We start from the raw sequence: 16,087 nt of genomic DNA on the forward strand, positions 1-16,087 counted from the left end.
CACTATATATTTCTTTTTTGTGTGTTTAAGTCTTTCAGTAGCACTTTGTAGATGACAGTTGTTTCATTTGCCTTGTACATGAAAACTACACAGCTTTGCTTGCAAAGTCCCTGGCACCTGTACGTTCATGTCTCACAGTGGTGGTCATCATTCTGCTGCTTTGTTTCCTTATAACTTTTTTCCTGATGTCAAACCTAACTCTGCCTTCCAGTAATGCAAGTCTGTTTCTTTTTGTTCTATCCACTAATTGAGAAAGGTGAGCTGTTTTTGTTTTCTTCCTCTGTGTATATGCCTTCTACATTCAAGATAGTTCTAATTATACTTTCTCCTTCTTTCTTCTTTTAGCCTTTTTTTGTGTGTAATGGTTTATCATTTTTGTGGGTGTTCTTTCCCATTTTTTGATGGGGCAGTGTCTTTTTTTCAAGTGCAGTGTCAGCTGGTCAGAATATTCCAGCTGAACCATTACCGATTCTGAGATGACATGGAGATTATATTAATGTATTCTTTGCATTTCCCCCCGCCTCCCATAGCGATGTGATATAGCAGCTCCCAAGCTGGAGATAGAAAGGTCTCACAACTCCTTTTCTCAGTGCCCCTGGTTAGTCAGCTCTCCCTCTAATTGTTGGAACTGGCTTCGTTGTAGAACCTTGTAATGTCTCTGCTGAAATACAGCCTTCAGTTTTAGACCCGATTGTCTTGTCTGATCCCTTTCTCCAGAACCCCTGCAGTCTCTGCAGTCTCATGGCATTTGAATATGTAATCTGCTCCTATTTTAATGTACAAACTAGTAACTAAAATATTAAATTTTATTTTAAAATTACATAATCATAGAACTTGGCTTAATACCTCCTCCTGTTTTTGAGTTAATTTCTTCCACGTATGGCTTTTCTAATTGGCTTTGTACCCAGGTTATAGGACACTCAGTGGAACTGTTTTATTATTCGCTCATTATTTGCTGGACCTTTCCAGGGATTTAACTCGATACACTGGAATGTGGAGTGGAATAGAATGTAAAGTTTTATCCTAAATTTATTTTTCAGTGATTTTTTTTTTTATCATCATCTTGACTGCTCCGATTTGCTGTGACCCTTCCTTCATCTTATCTTCAGATTGTTAATTCCTTGAAATGGACGTATTTCCCCTTTGTTGCTTCCACAAGAAATGAAAATTGATAGTTATTATCATATCTGTGGTGTAAGGGCGAAGCAAAATTGAGTTTAGATTCCATTCAGTGCTTCTGTTCTGTGTTATCTTTCTGCAATATGCAGAAGAAATAGACTTCAAAGCGTATTATGTTTCTGGAATACATCTTTCTGTGTTGCTGTTTTGTCTTCACAGAGCATAAAAGATCCTGTTTGAATGATCTTAGAATTTCTTCAGCTCTGAAAAGCCTCTTGAAATTTCAAAATATTATGAGATTTTTTTAATAAATTCCAGGTTAGATGCCTTCTTTTGGGGTAACTACCAGTGTTGCAAAATTAACCATTTTATTTTAATGCTGTTATAAAGCACATTATTTTAATAAAATGTTTTGGATCATAGTAATGAGGAAGGAACAGCAGATGGGAATAGTCAGCTGGGGGAGCTAATGCTCTGTAGTGCATCTGCCAGCATGTGAGAGGAAAGAATAAGAACTGCAAAATAAAAGGAAAGAGCAAAATGCATTAGTGGAGTTCATTTTTTTTTTTCCACAGTAGCTCTTCTTTGATGTTGCAGTTGAAGTACTTTTTTAGCAGCTGTAAGCAGTAGAAATTAAACTTCTTTAATTTCCGTTTCTATGATCAGAGCACTCCTATGAGAGACTTCCTGATATCACTATTATGCTTTCTTCAAAAGCATTTATCTCCATAGTGGGGCAGTTGTATAAATATTTGTAGTTTAGCTTCTTGAAAAAATGTTTTATGACTCCCTTTATTGGGTGTGGAAGATCCTAAAGTCAGATTTGGATTAATGAGGATGGAAGTAGTTTGTCTTTAATATGGAAAGATACAGATGAAAGAAAATACTCAATATCATGTCTAACCGCTCGAAGGCCGTGACTGTAATTACCCTTTTTGGTACCAGGTGTATAAACAAAAATGTTCTTCTAATTGAGTTTATGGCTTTGCATTTCAGAAGCATCAAATAATATTTCTTCCTTTCCCAAACAGGATGGGAAGAAGCTGTTAAAAGTGGAAACTGTCTGGAGCCTAATTTTACTGTGTAGAAACTTATGCCAAGTTAAAACAGTAATTATGTCCACGTGGGATGAAGTTTGCATTTGTGAATGAAATGGTTCTGAATTTTATCTTAGTTTCCGGCTACTTGAATCTTACATTTATCCCTTTGCTTGAAAAACCAATGATGATCGTGTTACAGGTGACAACAAAGGTTGGAAGTGATGCATGTCTAAGTGGGAGATAGTGCCTTATTGCCAAAGTAAGCTAAAAATACGTATTCTGTCTTTTAGCTCCATGCTTATAGTCATAATAGAAGTAAATTGTATGCAGAAAGGCTTAGGAGTAGGGTTTTTTTAGTGCTAGAATTTCTTAAATAAGACAGCAAAACATTTATACCATTAGCACTTTAAAAATGTAACAGGTTACTCTCATCCTAAAGAACTTAATTTCAAAAGAAATTATAAATTTCTCAGTTTAATCATTTGCGTTTCAGAAGACAGATTTAAGTGAAACCATGTGACGGCTTTGTCACATAATTGTTCCATTTTAAAAACTTTTTTTTTCCACAAAACGAAAAAAACTCCATTGGTGTCTAGGTTTGTGGGTACCTCTTGTAGTTGACTGTAGTTTTGTGTTAGGGGAAGAAAACCCTGGGGAAACCTGTTTCCTCAGAAGTACCAGCAGTGTGGGAATCCAGCTTACCCAGTAGGTAGTTCTCCTTAGACCATTGCACTGCAGCCCCAGGATTTGGTAGACCAACTGGCAGGTCCTTTTGCAAAGTGATGCCTTTTGCAATGCTGTCTTATTCACTGGCTGCAACCCAAAATATCTGGGTTCGCTGCAAAGCAACCTGAGTGTTCTACTGAGCTAACATTGGGGTGACATTTGACTAAAACATTTAGGCTTAAAATGTAGTGTTCTCTTACAGAGTTTTTAAATAAAGCTTGATTCACAGGGGAATACTAATGCATCTCATGGTTCTAAGAGGGAGAAATGTTGGTTGGAAGGAGGGACAATACACATTTACCATCTTTTTGTGCACTGACAGGATGGATAGGGAGGGGTCTTTATTTACCCTTCTCTAATGGATTGAACTGTAAGCAAGACTCCGTTATTAGTCATGCAGAAAACTAGCATTTTGCCGCAATAATTCTAGTCGCATGTATTTTCTTGCACATATGGTGTTGGTGATGTTCTATAAAATTGTGGAATTAAGTAATAAATGTGATTGAAGAATACATGGCTATGGGGGATGTCCCTTTTCACCTTCATAAACATCATGAACAACAGTTTGTAGATGATGCAAAAGGTGAATTAAAAGTTTTAATTTGGTAATCATCTCGGTTTGATTAGAAGCAGATGCTGACAATCTGCAGAAATAGAAATGGACCCTTAGAGGAAAGCTTTTATTGCTTAACGTTGACTTGTGAAACTGAAGTCAAACCAAACCGCAGGCTGTACAGTCACTTATGCCACCCTTTAGTGCACTAGAGCACTATGATTCTTACTGAATAGCTTTCTGCGGTTCATCGTTTGAGTTAAATAGGACCTTTGGAGCCCACTGTAAGGTTGAATCCTTCTGTACTGGCTACTGTACACGTTCTTCTAGCTTGAAGTGCACCGTCATCCTGCTTTGATATAGTTACGTGCTTTGAAATAAAAAGTGCAAAAAAGGCAGCAATAAAAATGAGGTGATGAATAAAAGCATTCTTTCTCTTCATCTAGCTGAAAACAACCAGATAACATTCAGAATACAGTTTGAATCCTGAGGCAGATGTTTTGTTGTAGATCTGGATTTCTAAAATAATAATAACTGGCAGCTGTACCAGAAAGGTAGTGGAGAACAAGTATTTCCTATACCATGTTCTTCAGCTTATGGCAGAAAAGGAGGGAAGGGAACCCACACTACAGGGATGATAATACACTTTAGCACTGAGTGGTTGGCCAGCTGACACTTGACTGCCGTTAATGGCTTGGAAATGATGAAAGAATAGCAATTCCTAACCTGATCCTTGTAGATCTTCAGTTCTTAGCAATTGGGAATTTTGGATTCCTGGAAGAAACTTAGTATAGACAACAAGAATGACGTCAACAAATGCCCTCTTTTTCTATAAATATTTTAGACATTCATTTGGGGCATAAGGGAGGAGGAAATTGGGAAATCAATAGTGTATTTTTAAAAAATTATATACATATGTTATTCAAGAAGAAAATAAATTCTTTGGATAGTTGAGGTGTTCTTTTGTAGTGGTTGAGGTTAAGAATGTCTTCAAAATGAGTTTATTTTTCACATAGCAGTGAATGCAGTACCTTTGGAAATGTTTATATTGTTCCTTAGCACAGCAGTGTAAAAGCTGACAAGATAGTTTGTGCAGGATGTAATTACACTGCAAGTAGAATTTACTAGCTGCTGTTTTGGACGTAAACTTCATAAAATGGTCTGTAAACACTGAAATACTCTTCCCTGCTAATCCTATGATTGAATCTATAGAAACATTTGTTAACAAGTCTCCATAAAATTGAGCCTGATGTTGGCATCCTGATTTGTAAATAGAAGAAAACTTGTTGCTGTATTTCTCATAAGGGTGTTCTGTTAGCTCTTCAGTCATGTGTGACTCTAATATGTATGTGGTGACGTTTCTAGAATAATCTGTAGTATTTTTTTTGTTCAGCTTCCCTTTTCATGGATGTAGGGAAATGTTTGTCAGGAATCTAGGAAACTGGACTCTGTGGTTGTGGGAATCACGAATTAGCTGCGTAGTTGAGGAGGATCCATAAAATGTCCTTTCTGTGCCCACTGCTGAGAAGAAGTCCAAATAACATTTCAGTCGATGGATAAGAATACATAATAATTCCAAGTGCAGCCCTTTATATTTTCGGGGATGCCAGCAACTTGAGCTAAAATACTAAGTTGTATTACCGTGGGAAATACACTTTTTTTTTTTCTTAATTCAGTTTGTGTCTAGCCAAAATGGACTTTATGTCTTAAGAAATGTTATAATCAGATTTGTGAACAACAGATTTGTGGGTACGTGGAATGTTGTGTGTCATGGTTTTGTTTGTTTGCTTGGATTTTTTGGGGTTTCTTTTTTTGAGGCTCTTCATGCTCTTAATTTGTAGGACAGCTGGGAATGATGTTCTTTCCTAATCAAGCTAATATTAATTAACCAGCTGAATACACCTTATATTCTTAAATTTAGTGGTGTCTAGGTTAATATTCTAGTTGTAGCTTAGTTTGTACTGTGCTTTGTGGAGATGGGGAAGATTGACTAAGAAATGATTGTTTTGTCTCTTTGACACTTAAAATTGCAATACAGTGCAGTATTGAGAGACTGATGCCATCTCTTTTTTCAGAATCGTGTTGTGCCTTTTGAGTACCAGCTGATCAGTGACTAAAAGCAAGTTTTAGAAAGTTCACTTTCTAAGGACACCAGTGATGTGTGTCTGTAAATACCTGAAGCTGAGTCTTGGAAAAGGAAAGGACTCATGCAAGGAGTTCGTGTTCCTTACTGGGAGACACAGAAACTACAAAATTAAGTAGCTGTGAATGTATAGTAGTATAATGTGTGCATGCATCTTTATATCTTCATTAGAACAGACTAGGGATGTCCGATTTATTTTGGAGTTTTTGGACTGCCTCTTTGCCAGTGTTTGTTTAACCAAGCCTTATGTATTAAATTATTCATATTTTAATCTAAATTTATGTGTCTTTGTGTTTCCAGGACAATTCTGTGATTAAAATCAATGAGTAAACTGTGTATAGGAAGCAAGAAAACTAGAAATAGTGCAACTTGTCCCAAATCCTTGCTTCCTTCCTTTCCTCTCATGCCTTCCCTTTTCATGTCTTCATTTTTCTAATTTTTCTAAGTCTTGAAAATGTATGATGAGATGTTGAATTGTTTCAAGCTACGATATGTGATCCACTGTCACTGGAAAGGGAAGAGCCTTTTCCTGGTGTTATTGGTCTTTTCTTGTGCCTTGGATGCAGCATCTGTTGGCAACAAACTAATGAGGCAAAACTAGTGAATTGTTCTCTGTGGAGTAAAAAGTTGAATCAGTTCAGTGCGGAGGGTCAGATAAGCACCAGATGACACCCTCAGAAGAATTCTGTTGTATTTTTTTTTTAAATCATTTGAGTATCACAGTATTTTATCCGGTGAACAGCGAGTGCTGTCAAAAGTTAAGCAGTCTGTTTATCTTTCCAATCTTAATTAGAATGCTAAAAGCTGTATTTAATTGTCTAATTTTTAATGATTACCAGAATGTGTTCTTGCAGGTGCTATTTTAGAGACAAAATTATTAAATGTACAACCTGTAGTGTTCTTGTTAAAAGAAAAAAAAATATTTTACAGCTTCCATGAACCAGGAAAAACTGGGATAATGTTTCATGATGCTTTGTATACAGAGGTACAGGCATGACCTAACTGAAAGCTTGAGTCCGAATTTAGACTATAAGGAGTTTATTTCTGTTGCATTCCATCTTCAATCAATTTCAGTACTTAAAAGGGGCTTTTAAGATGGGGACAGGCTTTTTAGTGGGGCCTGTTGGGACAGGACAAGGAGTAATGATTTTGAACTAAAAGAGGGGAGATTCAGGCTAGACATGAGGAAGACATTTTTTACAATGAGGGTGGTGAAACACTGGCACAAGTTGCTCAGAGAGGTGGTAGATGCCCCATCCCTGGAAACATTCAAGGCTGGGTTGGATGGGGCTCTGAGCAACCTGATCTAGTTGAAGATGGCCCTGCTCATGGCAGGGGGGTTGGACTAATGGGCTTTGAAGGTCCCTTCCAACTCAAACTATTCTGTGATTTTTATGTGAAAACAGTGAAATCCCTAATGCCAATGCAAGGTTATTTTTAAAGTTCCAGTCCTTAGGGAAGGAAGTTTTATTTTTAAACGCATTCTGGAGTTGTCTCCCAGCTTTCATGAGGGGCTGGGGATATCTTTGTTTCTTCTTCTTCTCTCCATTAGCTGGAAACATGAAGGCAATGGGAATTTGGTGAAAAGGCAAGGAGCAAAGTGTTTGTAGGGCTGCTGAAGGTTTGGCTAACCTATGAGATACTTGAGGCTGTAAAAAGTAAATTATTTAACAGCTTTGTAAATATTGTTTATTTATATGATAAATATTGTTTTGCAATAATATTTATGTTTATTTAAAAAATACAATTTCTGATTAAACTGTATTTTCAGTAACACTGTCCGCAGTCTTATCCAAATCTTTATTTGTGGCCCATTAACCTATTTTTCTGGAGGTTTTACTAGCATCACTTTTACCCCAACAGTGATAAGTTTTTTGCTAGTGAGATGCAAGAAAATCTAAAAATCTTAATATCTGTAGAAGACTGACATGGTCGAATTGCTAATAAAGAAGGATCTAGACAGATTGTGAAGTTGGAGTCAGGATAATTATTTTATGTGTATATATTAAAAGATAAAAACCCCTTGAAATTAAATATAATACTGAATAAAATGGTTTTGTTGATGAAAACAAAATAATTGTTTTTCCAAAAACAAATAAGCAAGGAATCCTTGCCTTTACTTCGCATTCTCCCCCCAATATTGCACGCCTGTCTATAAAACAGTCACTGGACTGTTTTAATGGCTTTCTGTGTAAAAAAAAAAAAAAAAAAAAAAAACAAAACAAAACAAAAAACCATCAAAAAACCCAAAACAAACCCACAAAAAACCCCCAACAAACAACAAACAAAAACCCCAAACAACCCAAACCAACAACAAACAAAACCCAACAACAGAGATATCGTAGAAGAACTACTGCAATTGTAACCCCTATAGCTGTACAATATGTTGTACTGTTTTTATTCAAAGGTAGTTTCACAGAGTTTGGAATGACATGGTAGACTGGGCTCTCTTAAGCAGTTTCTACTGAGAAAGCATAGAACTGTTAAATTTGGAAAATGGAAATGACTACTCTGGAATTAAGATTAGAACTTTGGTCTCTACAAGGTGAAAGGAAAGCTTGCAGGCTCATCTGCTGACTTTAAATTTATACTTATTTAAACAAGAAGTACCTCATCTGGAAGAAGTAGTTGGGTTTGGGTAGCACTGTGTGAAATTTTTATATAGTTCCAGGGTCTCACATTTGAAAAGCAGGAATCTTTCAAAGAATGAAAAGAATAAGATTGTTAGTGAGAGTCTTTTATAGAAAGTGTTTTCTCGTATCGTTTACTTGAATCCATGTAATGTTTTTGATACAACCACTTTGTTAAAGAAAAATATTTTCTTTAGAGGCTGTTTTTCCCTGAGCATTAGATTTTAACATGCAGAAATATAATGCCACTGTGTATTTACTCTGTCTTCAAAGTTACATGCTTCTGCTTTTCTGGCAGCTTTGTTATTTTTTAAGGCTGATTTTCCTGAGAGAGTACTACAGATTACATCAAGATGCAGACAGGGTAACCATAAACCTTTTAGACATTGCTGCCTTGGCCATTTCATGTGCATCCATCAAATCACTTTCATAGAGGGGATTTGCTGGGTTACTTCTCCAAGTTTGAAATTAAAGAGTCCTATCTATGACTTCCAAGAAAAGTGTTTTTGTTTTGTTTTGTTTTTTTTTTTCAGTTTTTCAACTGAGAAGAAGGTAAACGACTTTTATTTAAATGCCCATTTAACTGCATAGAAGTGTTAGTCAACAAATTAGATATTTGGCCCCACTCGGAGAAGAAACTGAACCGCTTATGCGCATCCCTTTCCATGGAGAGGAAGGGCGAAGGGACACCAAGTGCCTTTTTGATCTTGTGTTTGGAGTCTGGGTATCTATTGCCTGGGATGGCCTTGGCTTGCATCCTGGCTGGTCTCTAAAAGCTCTCCTGACCACAGCCTTGTATCACCTCTCCATGTCTTGGGGGACACCTCTCCATGTCTTGGGGGACACCTCTCCATGTCTTGGGGGACACCTCTCCATGTCTTGGGGGATACCTCCTATTGATGTAGAGCAGTCTCGCACAACGTGTTATACTTTGACATCTGTGTCCATTGATGTTTTGGGAAGGTTTTCTGTGTTCCTGAATATTTAATCCCTTCCAGTCAGGGACTGCTTCTGTTATACTTTATCAAGAACATGTTGTGCAAGTACTTAAGACTCTTGTTGCATGTAGTTAAGTTATTAGGTATAATTGCTGGATTACCAGCATGTATGATCTGTTTTATCAGAGTGGATTATTTATGATTTAGAGTTTTTCTTTTATTGATTACCTTTTTCAGGTTTTAAAGCCTGAGCTTAATTATGATTTAAAGCAGAACTATTTGATTTCAAATTTGGTGTTTAATTGTTTTCAGTTTTATAAAACTCTGCAATCGTTTGTTATTATACAAGGTGCTAATTTTTAGTGTGGCTATTCTGCTGTATTTGGTGTGTTATTAGATAGTCAAAAAGCATAATATATATTTATGTATATACAGTATTTAAGTTTTTATATCAGGAAGTGTAGCATCATCCATGATTTTTCAAGCTAGAAATTTTGGCTTAAATACTTGGAAGTTGTTAAATCAGATCATTGCTGCTAAACTTACCTGTTTCAAGAACTGGGAAAGCATTAACATTTAGAGAACAATAAGTATACCATTGTTCTTACTCCTGAAAAAAAGGCGAGAGAGATCAGTCTATGGATATGAGATCATACATCTTGTTTTTTTAAAGCGTGGTTTGAAAACTGAGCTGAAACTGATGTTTTTGTTAAAATTCTGACAGAGTTGCTTAAGTCCTTACTAACTGCCATTGAGTCACCGTGCTTTGTTTTAATGCGTACAGTAAATCTAGATATGAGCAGAGATTGTCACAAGTTGTTTTGAAGAGGTTGACTTTTAAAAAGTCTGGTTTATAGTTCTTGTGTTAGTGTTTGGAATTATTATATTTAAAATCTGCACTACTGCTTCAGAAGGGAGGTTATTTAACACTATTTGTCACTAGTGTTTTGCTCGTTTCTGATTAGTTATTAGTGATCACTTGCTGAATATGTAATTAATTTTCCCTTGTCAACTGAAGTGATGATATATTTACAGATTATTTAATCTTTTAGCTCATGTTAATTAAAAAAGCACCTTATTCTAAAGTATTTCAGCAGTTTTAAAACAAGCTCTTAATTTTAGATTAGTGAAGACCTGAAAAATGAATTGGCAAGTGAACTGGCTACATCAACCCCTGGCGTCACTATGTCTAAAGTAAAAGAACAAATGTTCTATAAGGTAAGTAGAAATTGGGAAGTTCCACATATTTACATTTATTCTCTTTCAGTTAAACTTAGAGTTATTAATTTTAAGTTTACATAGTACTCTTGCTAACCATTAATCAAAGTATCTAAATTAACTGTGACTTATGAGAGTTCCTCTTCTTCATGTCAGTATAAGGGTAGAGGGATGGACTGGGAGAACAAAGGGAGATTTAAACTACCATTAATGTCTTCTGTCCTCTTTTGACATCCTTTGTTTTTTGCTACAAAAACAGTTTTAACGTTTCCCAGACAAATGATGTAACTCTTCTGGCTGACAGACTGTTCAGGATAGAGACACTGTCAAACATCTGTTGCTGAAACTAGGTTGGGGCTGATTGTATTAGTCTGAAATACTTCTTGCAAGAGAGCAAGGGGAGAGAAAAGAACTATCTAATGTAACCCACTGATTCTTCTTTGGAGCAAAGTTGGTTGGGTTCCAGATGTGTTTCCAAGACCTTTTATATATAGCTGACATTAATTAAATATTTCAGGATGTCTGAAACAGAAGGCCAACAGAAGTCCATTTTCAAATATGAAATCAGTAAGGGATGCAAAGCTACATAATTGGGCTAATAACCATAGATGCAAGCTTTAAAGTAGCTTATTTTGCCTGGTTGTATGACTTTCTATAAGTAAACAATGCATTTTCACCAAAATAATGATTGGCTATTCCAAAGTCAACATTTAATTTCAAAATCTTTGTTTTGCCTGCATAGAGCTTTGTTAAAAGATAGAGAATGACTTAAAGCTTTACTGGTCCATTTTGAATCTTAGGGTTGTAAACGTTGTTACTGCCTTATTTTGCTATTTCATGGTGTGGGTTTTTCTTCTATTTCAGGTTGGACTTGCAGATGCTGTGGATCTATTTAGAGCAAGAAGAGTGTTTATTAAAGATGGCTTTGCGTATGTGCCATTTAAGGACATCGTTGCGATTGTTTTGAATAACTATAGAGCAAAGTTATCTAAAGCATTGGCGGTAAGTTTGAAGTCTGATTTTTAGAACTTTTATTGCATTGTTTAGTGACACGCTTGGACAGTAACCTTTTGGATTTTTAAATTTATCTGCTTCCATCTTGGAGAATACCAGAAACCCTATCAAAAGTGCTGACATGACTAAAAAAAAGTTCATTATGAGCTGAGAGTTCATTGATTTTTTTTTTTTTACATGAAATTTATTATGTGATGTGCATTGTAAAGCAATTTGTCCTAGAGGATTTTAAAATTGTTTCCCATGTAGACAGTAATGTGACTTTTTATTCAAAATATTAGCCTCATACAGATAGCTGTTTTTCTTCATATCAATCTTTTCTCACACATTTTGCAACTTTTTTTTTAAACGAGGAAAATAGTGAGTTGTATTCTTTTTTTCTTTTGTTAGTGAGTTCTGAAATGAGGATAAGTCAAAACATGTCAAGTAAAAATAAAATCTTCATTGTATGAGTGTTTGAGGTATCAAATCTAGTTAGGACACCTATGGTAAATACTGTATATGAATGTTCTTCTGTTAGTAATTTGGTGATCAATTTGGGAATTACTAGTTTTACAATATTAGATTCTTCAGAGTTTAAAAGTAGGTGATCATGTATGTTGCTTAGCATTTGAGTCCTAGAAAATATGGTGTTGAATAAATGAAGGCAGTTTGGATTTATTTTTAAAAATGTTTTCAAAGCCTTATGTTGCTATGTCACATTGATATCAAGGTTGACTATGAGTGTTTAGTAAACAGTATGAAGTAAAAATTAGTTCCTTTAAGAAGCTGCCAGTATGCAAATTTTCTATTTTGTTAATTTTGAATACAACTGGAGTCTGTAGTGACTGCAGTAAAAACCATGATACTCTTATGTAAACATTTCCATTAGAACTCTTTGACACAACTGCAACTAGAGACATGCTTATTTCAGTTGATGCTTAATGTTCTTGCTGGAAGCTGATAACACGTGTGTGGGATTTAAAAGCAATGAATGTGTTCTATAGAAATGTGGCTAAGGACCTGGGTTATCTGCATCTACTTAAATGCTTTTGAGAAGCTCCATGGACTTCTGGAACTTGCCTGTTGTTTGAGTAGCTGAGGAGACATCTGAAAAACAATAGACTAGAACAGTAATGAATAGGCCACCTGACTTGTCAGTTTGAGGAGAAATCTGCAGCTTTTTCTTACAAACATATGCTATCTTGTATATAATTCATTTAACCCAGATTACTTTGTTAAAGCCAACAGTTGCTTGATAATAGAAAAGTACTTCTTTATGTTATCCTCTGTAATAAAGATTTAGAAATTTTAACACTCTCATGAACTTGGAAAACCATCTTCTGTAGAATTTCTAGGTTTTAAGTTAGTGCAGTATTTCAGGTTTGCTTTAGTTTTTAGTCTTAATACATACACTTTGTTTATTGAAGTTCTGCATATTTTCATAGTAAGGAATAAAAGAAGATTAGTAATTTCTGTCCTATTCCAAAGTTCCTAATTGAAGTTATGGGGTTTTGATGACTAATTTAGTCTGCAAAGCCACCTTTAATAAATTGTGCACAGTACACTGCTGAGAGATTATTAAATTGAGAATATTATTAAATTGAATCTTTTGGAAATGAAGACCAAAAATCCAGCATGTTCTGCAGAGATCAATCTAACGTTATTCTCTTGCACTAAACAGAGTCATAACTGGAGTGTGACTCTTGGAAGTAGGATAATGAGTGTAGTTTTCACTGGAACAAAACTGTTATCATCAATTACATTTCAGTGAAACTATAAGAATACACTTTTAGTGAAAGGACTGTACGTAAAGAATCTTCTGAAAGTGTAAAGATGGTAACAGTTGCTGTTCTGCAATTTACAGATTAGGAGGTTAATCTTTAGTGAATTACCTCTTATGACACAATGGCACACTTCCAGGATTGTTTGTGGAAAGTAGTTGTTGAAATACTATTTGGTCTAGGCTTAAGTTCTGCAGGTACAGCTGCTTTAGTATTGCTTGGTAATGCTTTTACAGCACATGGATGTTTGTGTGTGTCTGCTGCAAAGGAGAAATCAATTGGGAAATGTGCTCAGCCTCAGGCACTATGATAGTATAGAGATCTTCATGACTTTGCACAGTTGTGCATCATGACCAAACTTAATTAAGAAGTAATAGAGCCTTAAACAGCATCACTGATTTGTTATTTAATTTGTCTTTTAATGAATGTATTTGATAACATTACCACTTTGGTAAGCATTACTTATATGTGCTTTTGGGAGTATGTTTCAGTGTTTTTGCAGCATCTGGCTATTTACGCTTCATTCTCAGCAGTTTCTAATGGGCAATCCTTGTTTTATTAGAATTGTAGAATTAAAGATCTTAATGGTGTGATAATCCAAAATAGGCATGAATGCTATTTCTAAAGAAGGGGTTTGTATCTTCACAGGACCATAAAATTAGGCTAAATACTTGTACTTTCTTATGGGGTAGTTTGACTTTGGTCAGTACTTCTGGTTTTGACAGCCTGTTTTAAGCTTCTAAGGGGCAAAATATATAATACCTGAATATAGACAGTGGAAAGACGATCTTTCAGGCGTGTAGTTTTGAGGAATCTTTCTTATGGCTCTAATTAATGCCTCAATTCTTCAATGTTAAAGCAGCATAGTTTTTCAAGTGTGAGGTTATTGATTATTTGTGCTGTGATGCATGTTTTGCCTCTTGGAGGTTGTTTGGTGCTACTCCAAGCCCAGGTTTTTGGAAGGAGTTATCCCTGCACAGGAATGATTTCCTGGTGAAGGCCTGTCCTGTCTTTTCCAAGGTGCTCGGAAGCTGTTACACTTCATGGGAGTGTGCTTGTGCCAACGATACTGTTCCTAGGCCTCTAAAGCATGGAATAATTTGGGTGGTTGCCCAGCCTTGCTATGTTGCTCACTACGTTGCAGGCTTGAGGTGCCACCGTCCTGCATTACAGCGTGATTCTAGTTGGGCTTATAGAGGAGGGATATAACGAGAGTGAATTGTGTTGATACTGAGCTTTGAGAGCACAGTAAATAATTAATAGTAGTGACTCTTAAAAAATGTTTTATGTTGACACTGGCACAAATTCAGTTTAATCAGACTTATGCTTTAGTTGCTTACTAGTCAAGCCCACAGAAAAGTCACGTGTTTTGCTTCATCCTCTAAAAATGTTTGACATCTCGACTATGTTGCTATTCTTTGAGGCTCAATAATAGGGGGAGTTAATACTATTCAAGCCTTCTTGGCAATTTCAAATGCAACTGAAGAAGTTCATTTTATGTGCAAAATCAATACTGCGAGGACCTTCTTTCCCTGTCTGACCCATTCGACAGTAAAAAATTTCCTTTGTGTCACTAACGATTATTAAACTGTAGAAATCATAGAATCACAGAATCACATTTTCCGTAGCTCATGTAAGTTGTAATAGTAGCTCTACAATGGTTTTATAACTTAAAGCAAACTTTTATTAATTCAAATTACATTATATTTTATTCATAAGTGTTTCACAGTGTTTACACTAATACACAAACATTTCTGCAGTAATGCTATGCTGCGTTTTGGTAATTTCAGTTATAGCCATGTAGTGAACTTAGGCTGTGAAATTCTTGTTGTTATTAGATCTCCTTTATTGATGATAATTGTTTTAAGTTTTGATTTCTTGAAATCAGAAGATTTGGTTTAGTGTGGCGGTTCAGACCCATATCAGAGCTGTGTTATACTGGGTACCACGCAAAAGAGGATTGCTTCAGAGAAATCTGAAATGGGACAAAACAGGGAAAGAGAGAAGATGCTGCCGGATCATTGGCTGGGACTTGCTTTTAGGAGCAGTGTCCTCAAATAATTGAGAAAATGACTTAATATTATGCTAGCAGTTGTCTGACTTGTTTGCTGCCCAACGCAAACTCCTGTTCAGTTGACTTCCACAGTTCTCGCCCTGTGTGGTCAGCTGCAGTGGCCGTAGGGGTGGACAATGTCTCCCACCTGCTGAAAGTGTTGCGGTGTTCAGTGTGAGCTTCCCTGTGATGTCTGATCGCCAGAAGTGATGTAATTTACGAGCATGCATTTAGGTTTTTTTTAACTACTTCTCTTGCACTGAGGTAGGTTTTCATAGCACCCATGAGGGCCCCACGCTGGAGCAGGTAGAGAGTTCCTGAAGGAACTGCAGCCTGTGGAGAGCCCACACTGAAGCAATTTTTTTTTCCTGAAGTTCTGCAGCCCATGGGGAGAGACCATGCCAGAGCAGGTCCATTAGAGAGCGGTGTCGGGGAAAGGGACCTGGGGGTCCTGGTGGACAGCAGGATGACCATGAGCCAGCACTGTGCCCTTGTGGCCAAGAAGGCCAATGGCATCCTGGGGTGTATTAGAAGGGGGGTGGTTAGTAGGTCGAGAGAGGTTCTCCTTCCCCTCTAATCTGCCCTGGTGAGACCTCATCTGGAATATTGTGTCCAGTTCTGGGCCCCTCAGTTCAAGAAGGACAGAGAACTGCTGGAGAGAGTCCAGCGCAGGGCCACAAAGATGATGAAGGGAGTGGAGCATCTCCCTTATGAGGAAAGGCTGAGGGAGCTGGGGCTCTTTAGTTTGGAGAAGAGGAGATTGAGGGGTGACCTCATCAATGTTTATAAATACATAAAGGATGAGTGTCACAAGGATGGAGCCAGGCTCTTCTTGGTGACAACCAATGATAAGACAAGGGGCAATGGGTATAAACTGGAACACAGGAGGT

General features: G+C 36.6%; 1 protein-coding gene across 3 annotated transcripts in view; it reads left to right on the plus strand.

Moving 5' to 3' along the window:
• PRIM2 (DNA primase subunit 2) overlaps nt 1-16,087 on the plus strand; it is a 104,842-nt gene that overhangs the window by 13,835 nt on the left and 74,920 nt on the right. For all 3 annotated transcript variants that reach the window (XM_065632146.1, XM_065632147.1, XM_065632148.1), the window contains exons 6-7: nt 10,272-10,367; nt 11,232-11,369. In XM_065632146.1, the coding sequence (XP_065488218.1) occupies nt 10,272-10,367; nt 11,232-11,369 (234 nt within the window). The remainder of the gene's footprint in view (nt 1-10,271; nt 10,368-11,231; nt 11,370-16,087) is intronic.

This window comes from Caloenas nicobarica, chromosome 3 (genome assembly GCF_036013445.1).
Source record: "Caloenas nicobarica isolate bCalNic1 chromosome 3, bCalNic1.hap1, whole genome shotgun sequence".
In the NCBI taxonomy this organism is placed as follows: Eukaryota; Metazoa; Chordata; class Aves; order Columbiformes; family Columbidae; genus Caloenas; species Caloenas nicobarica.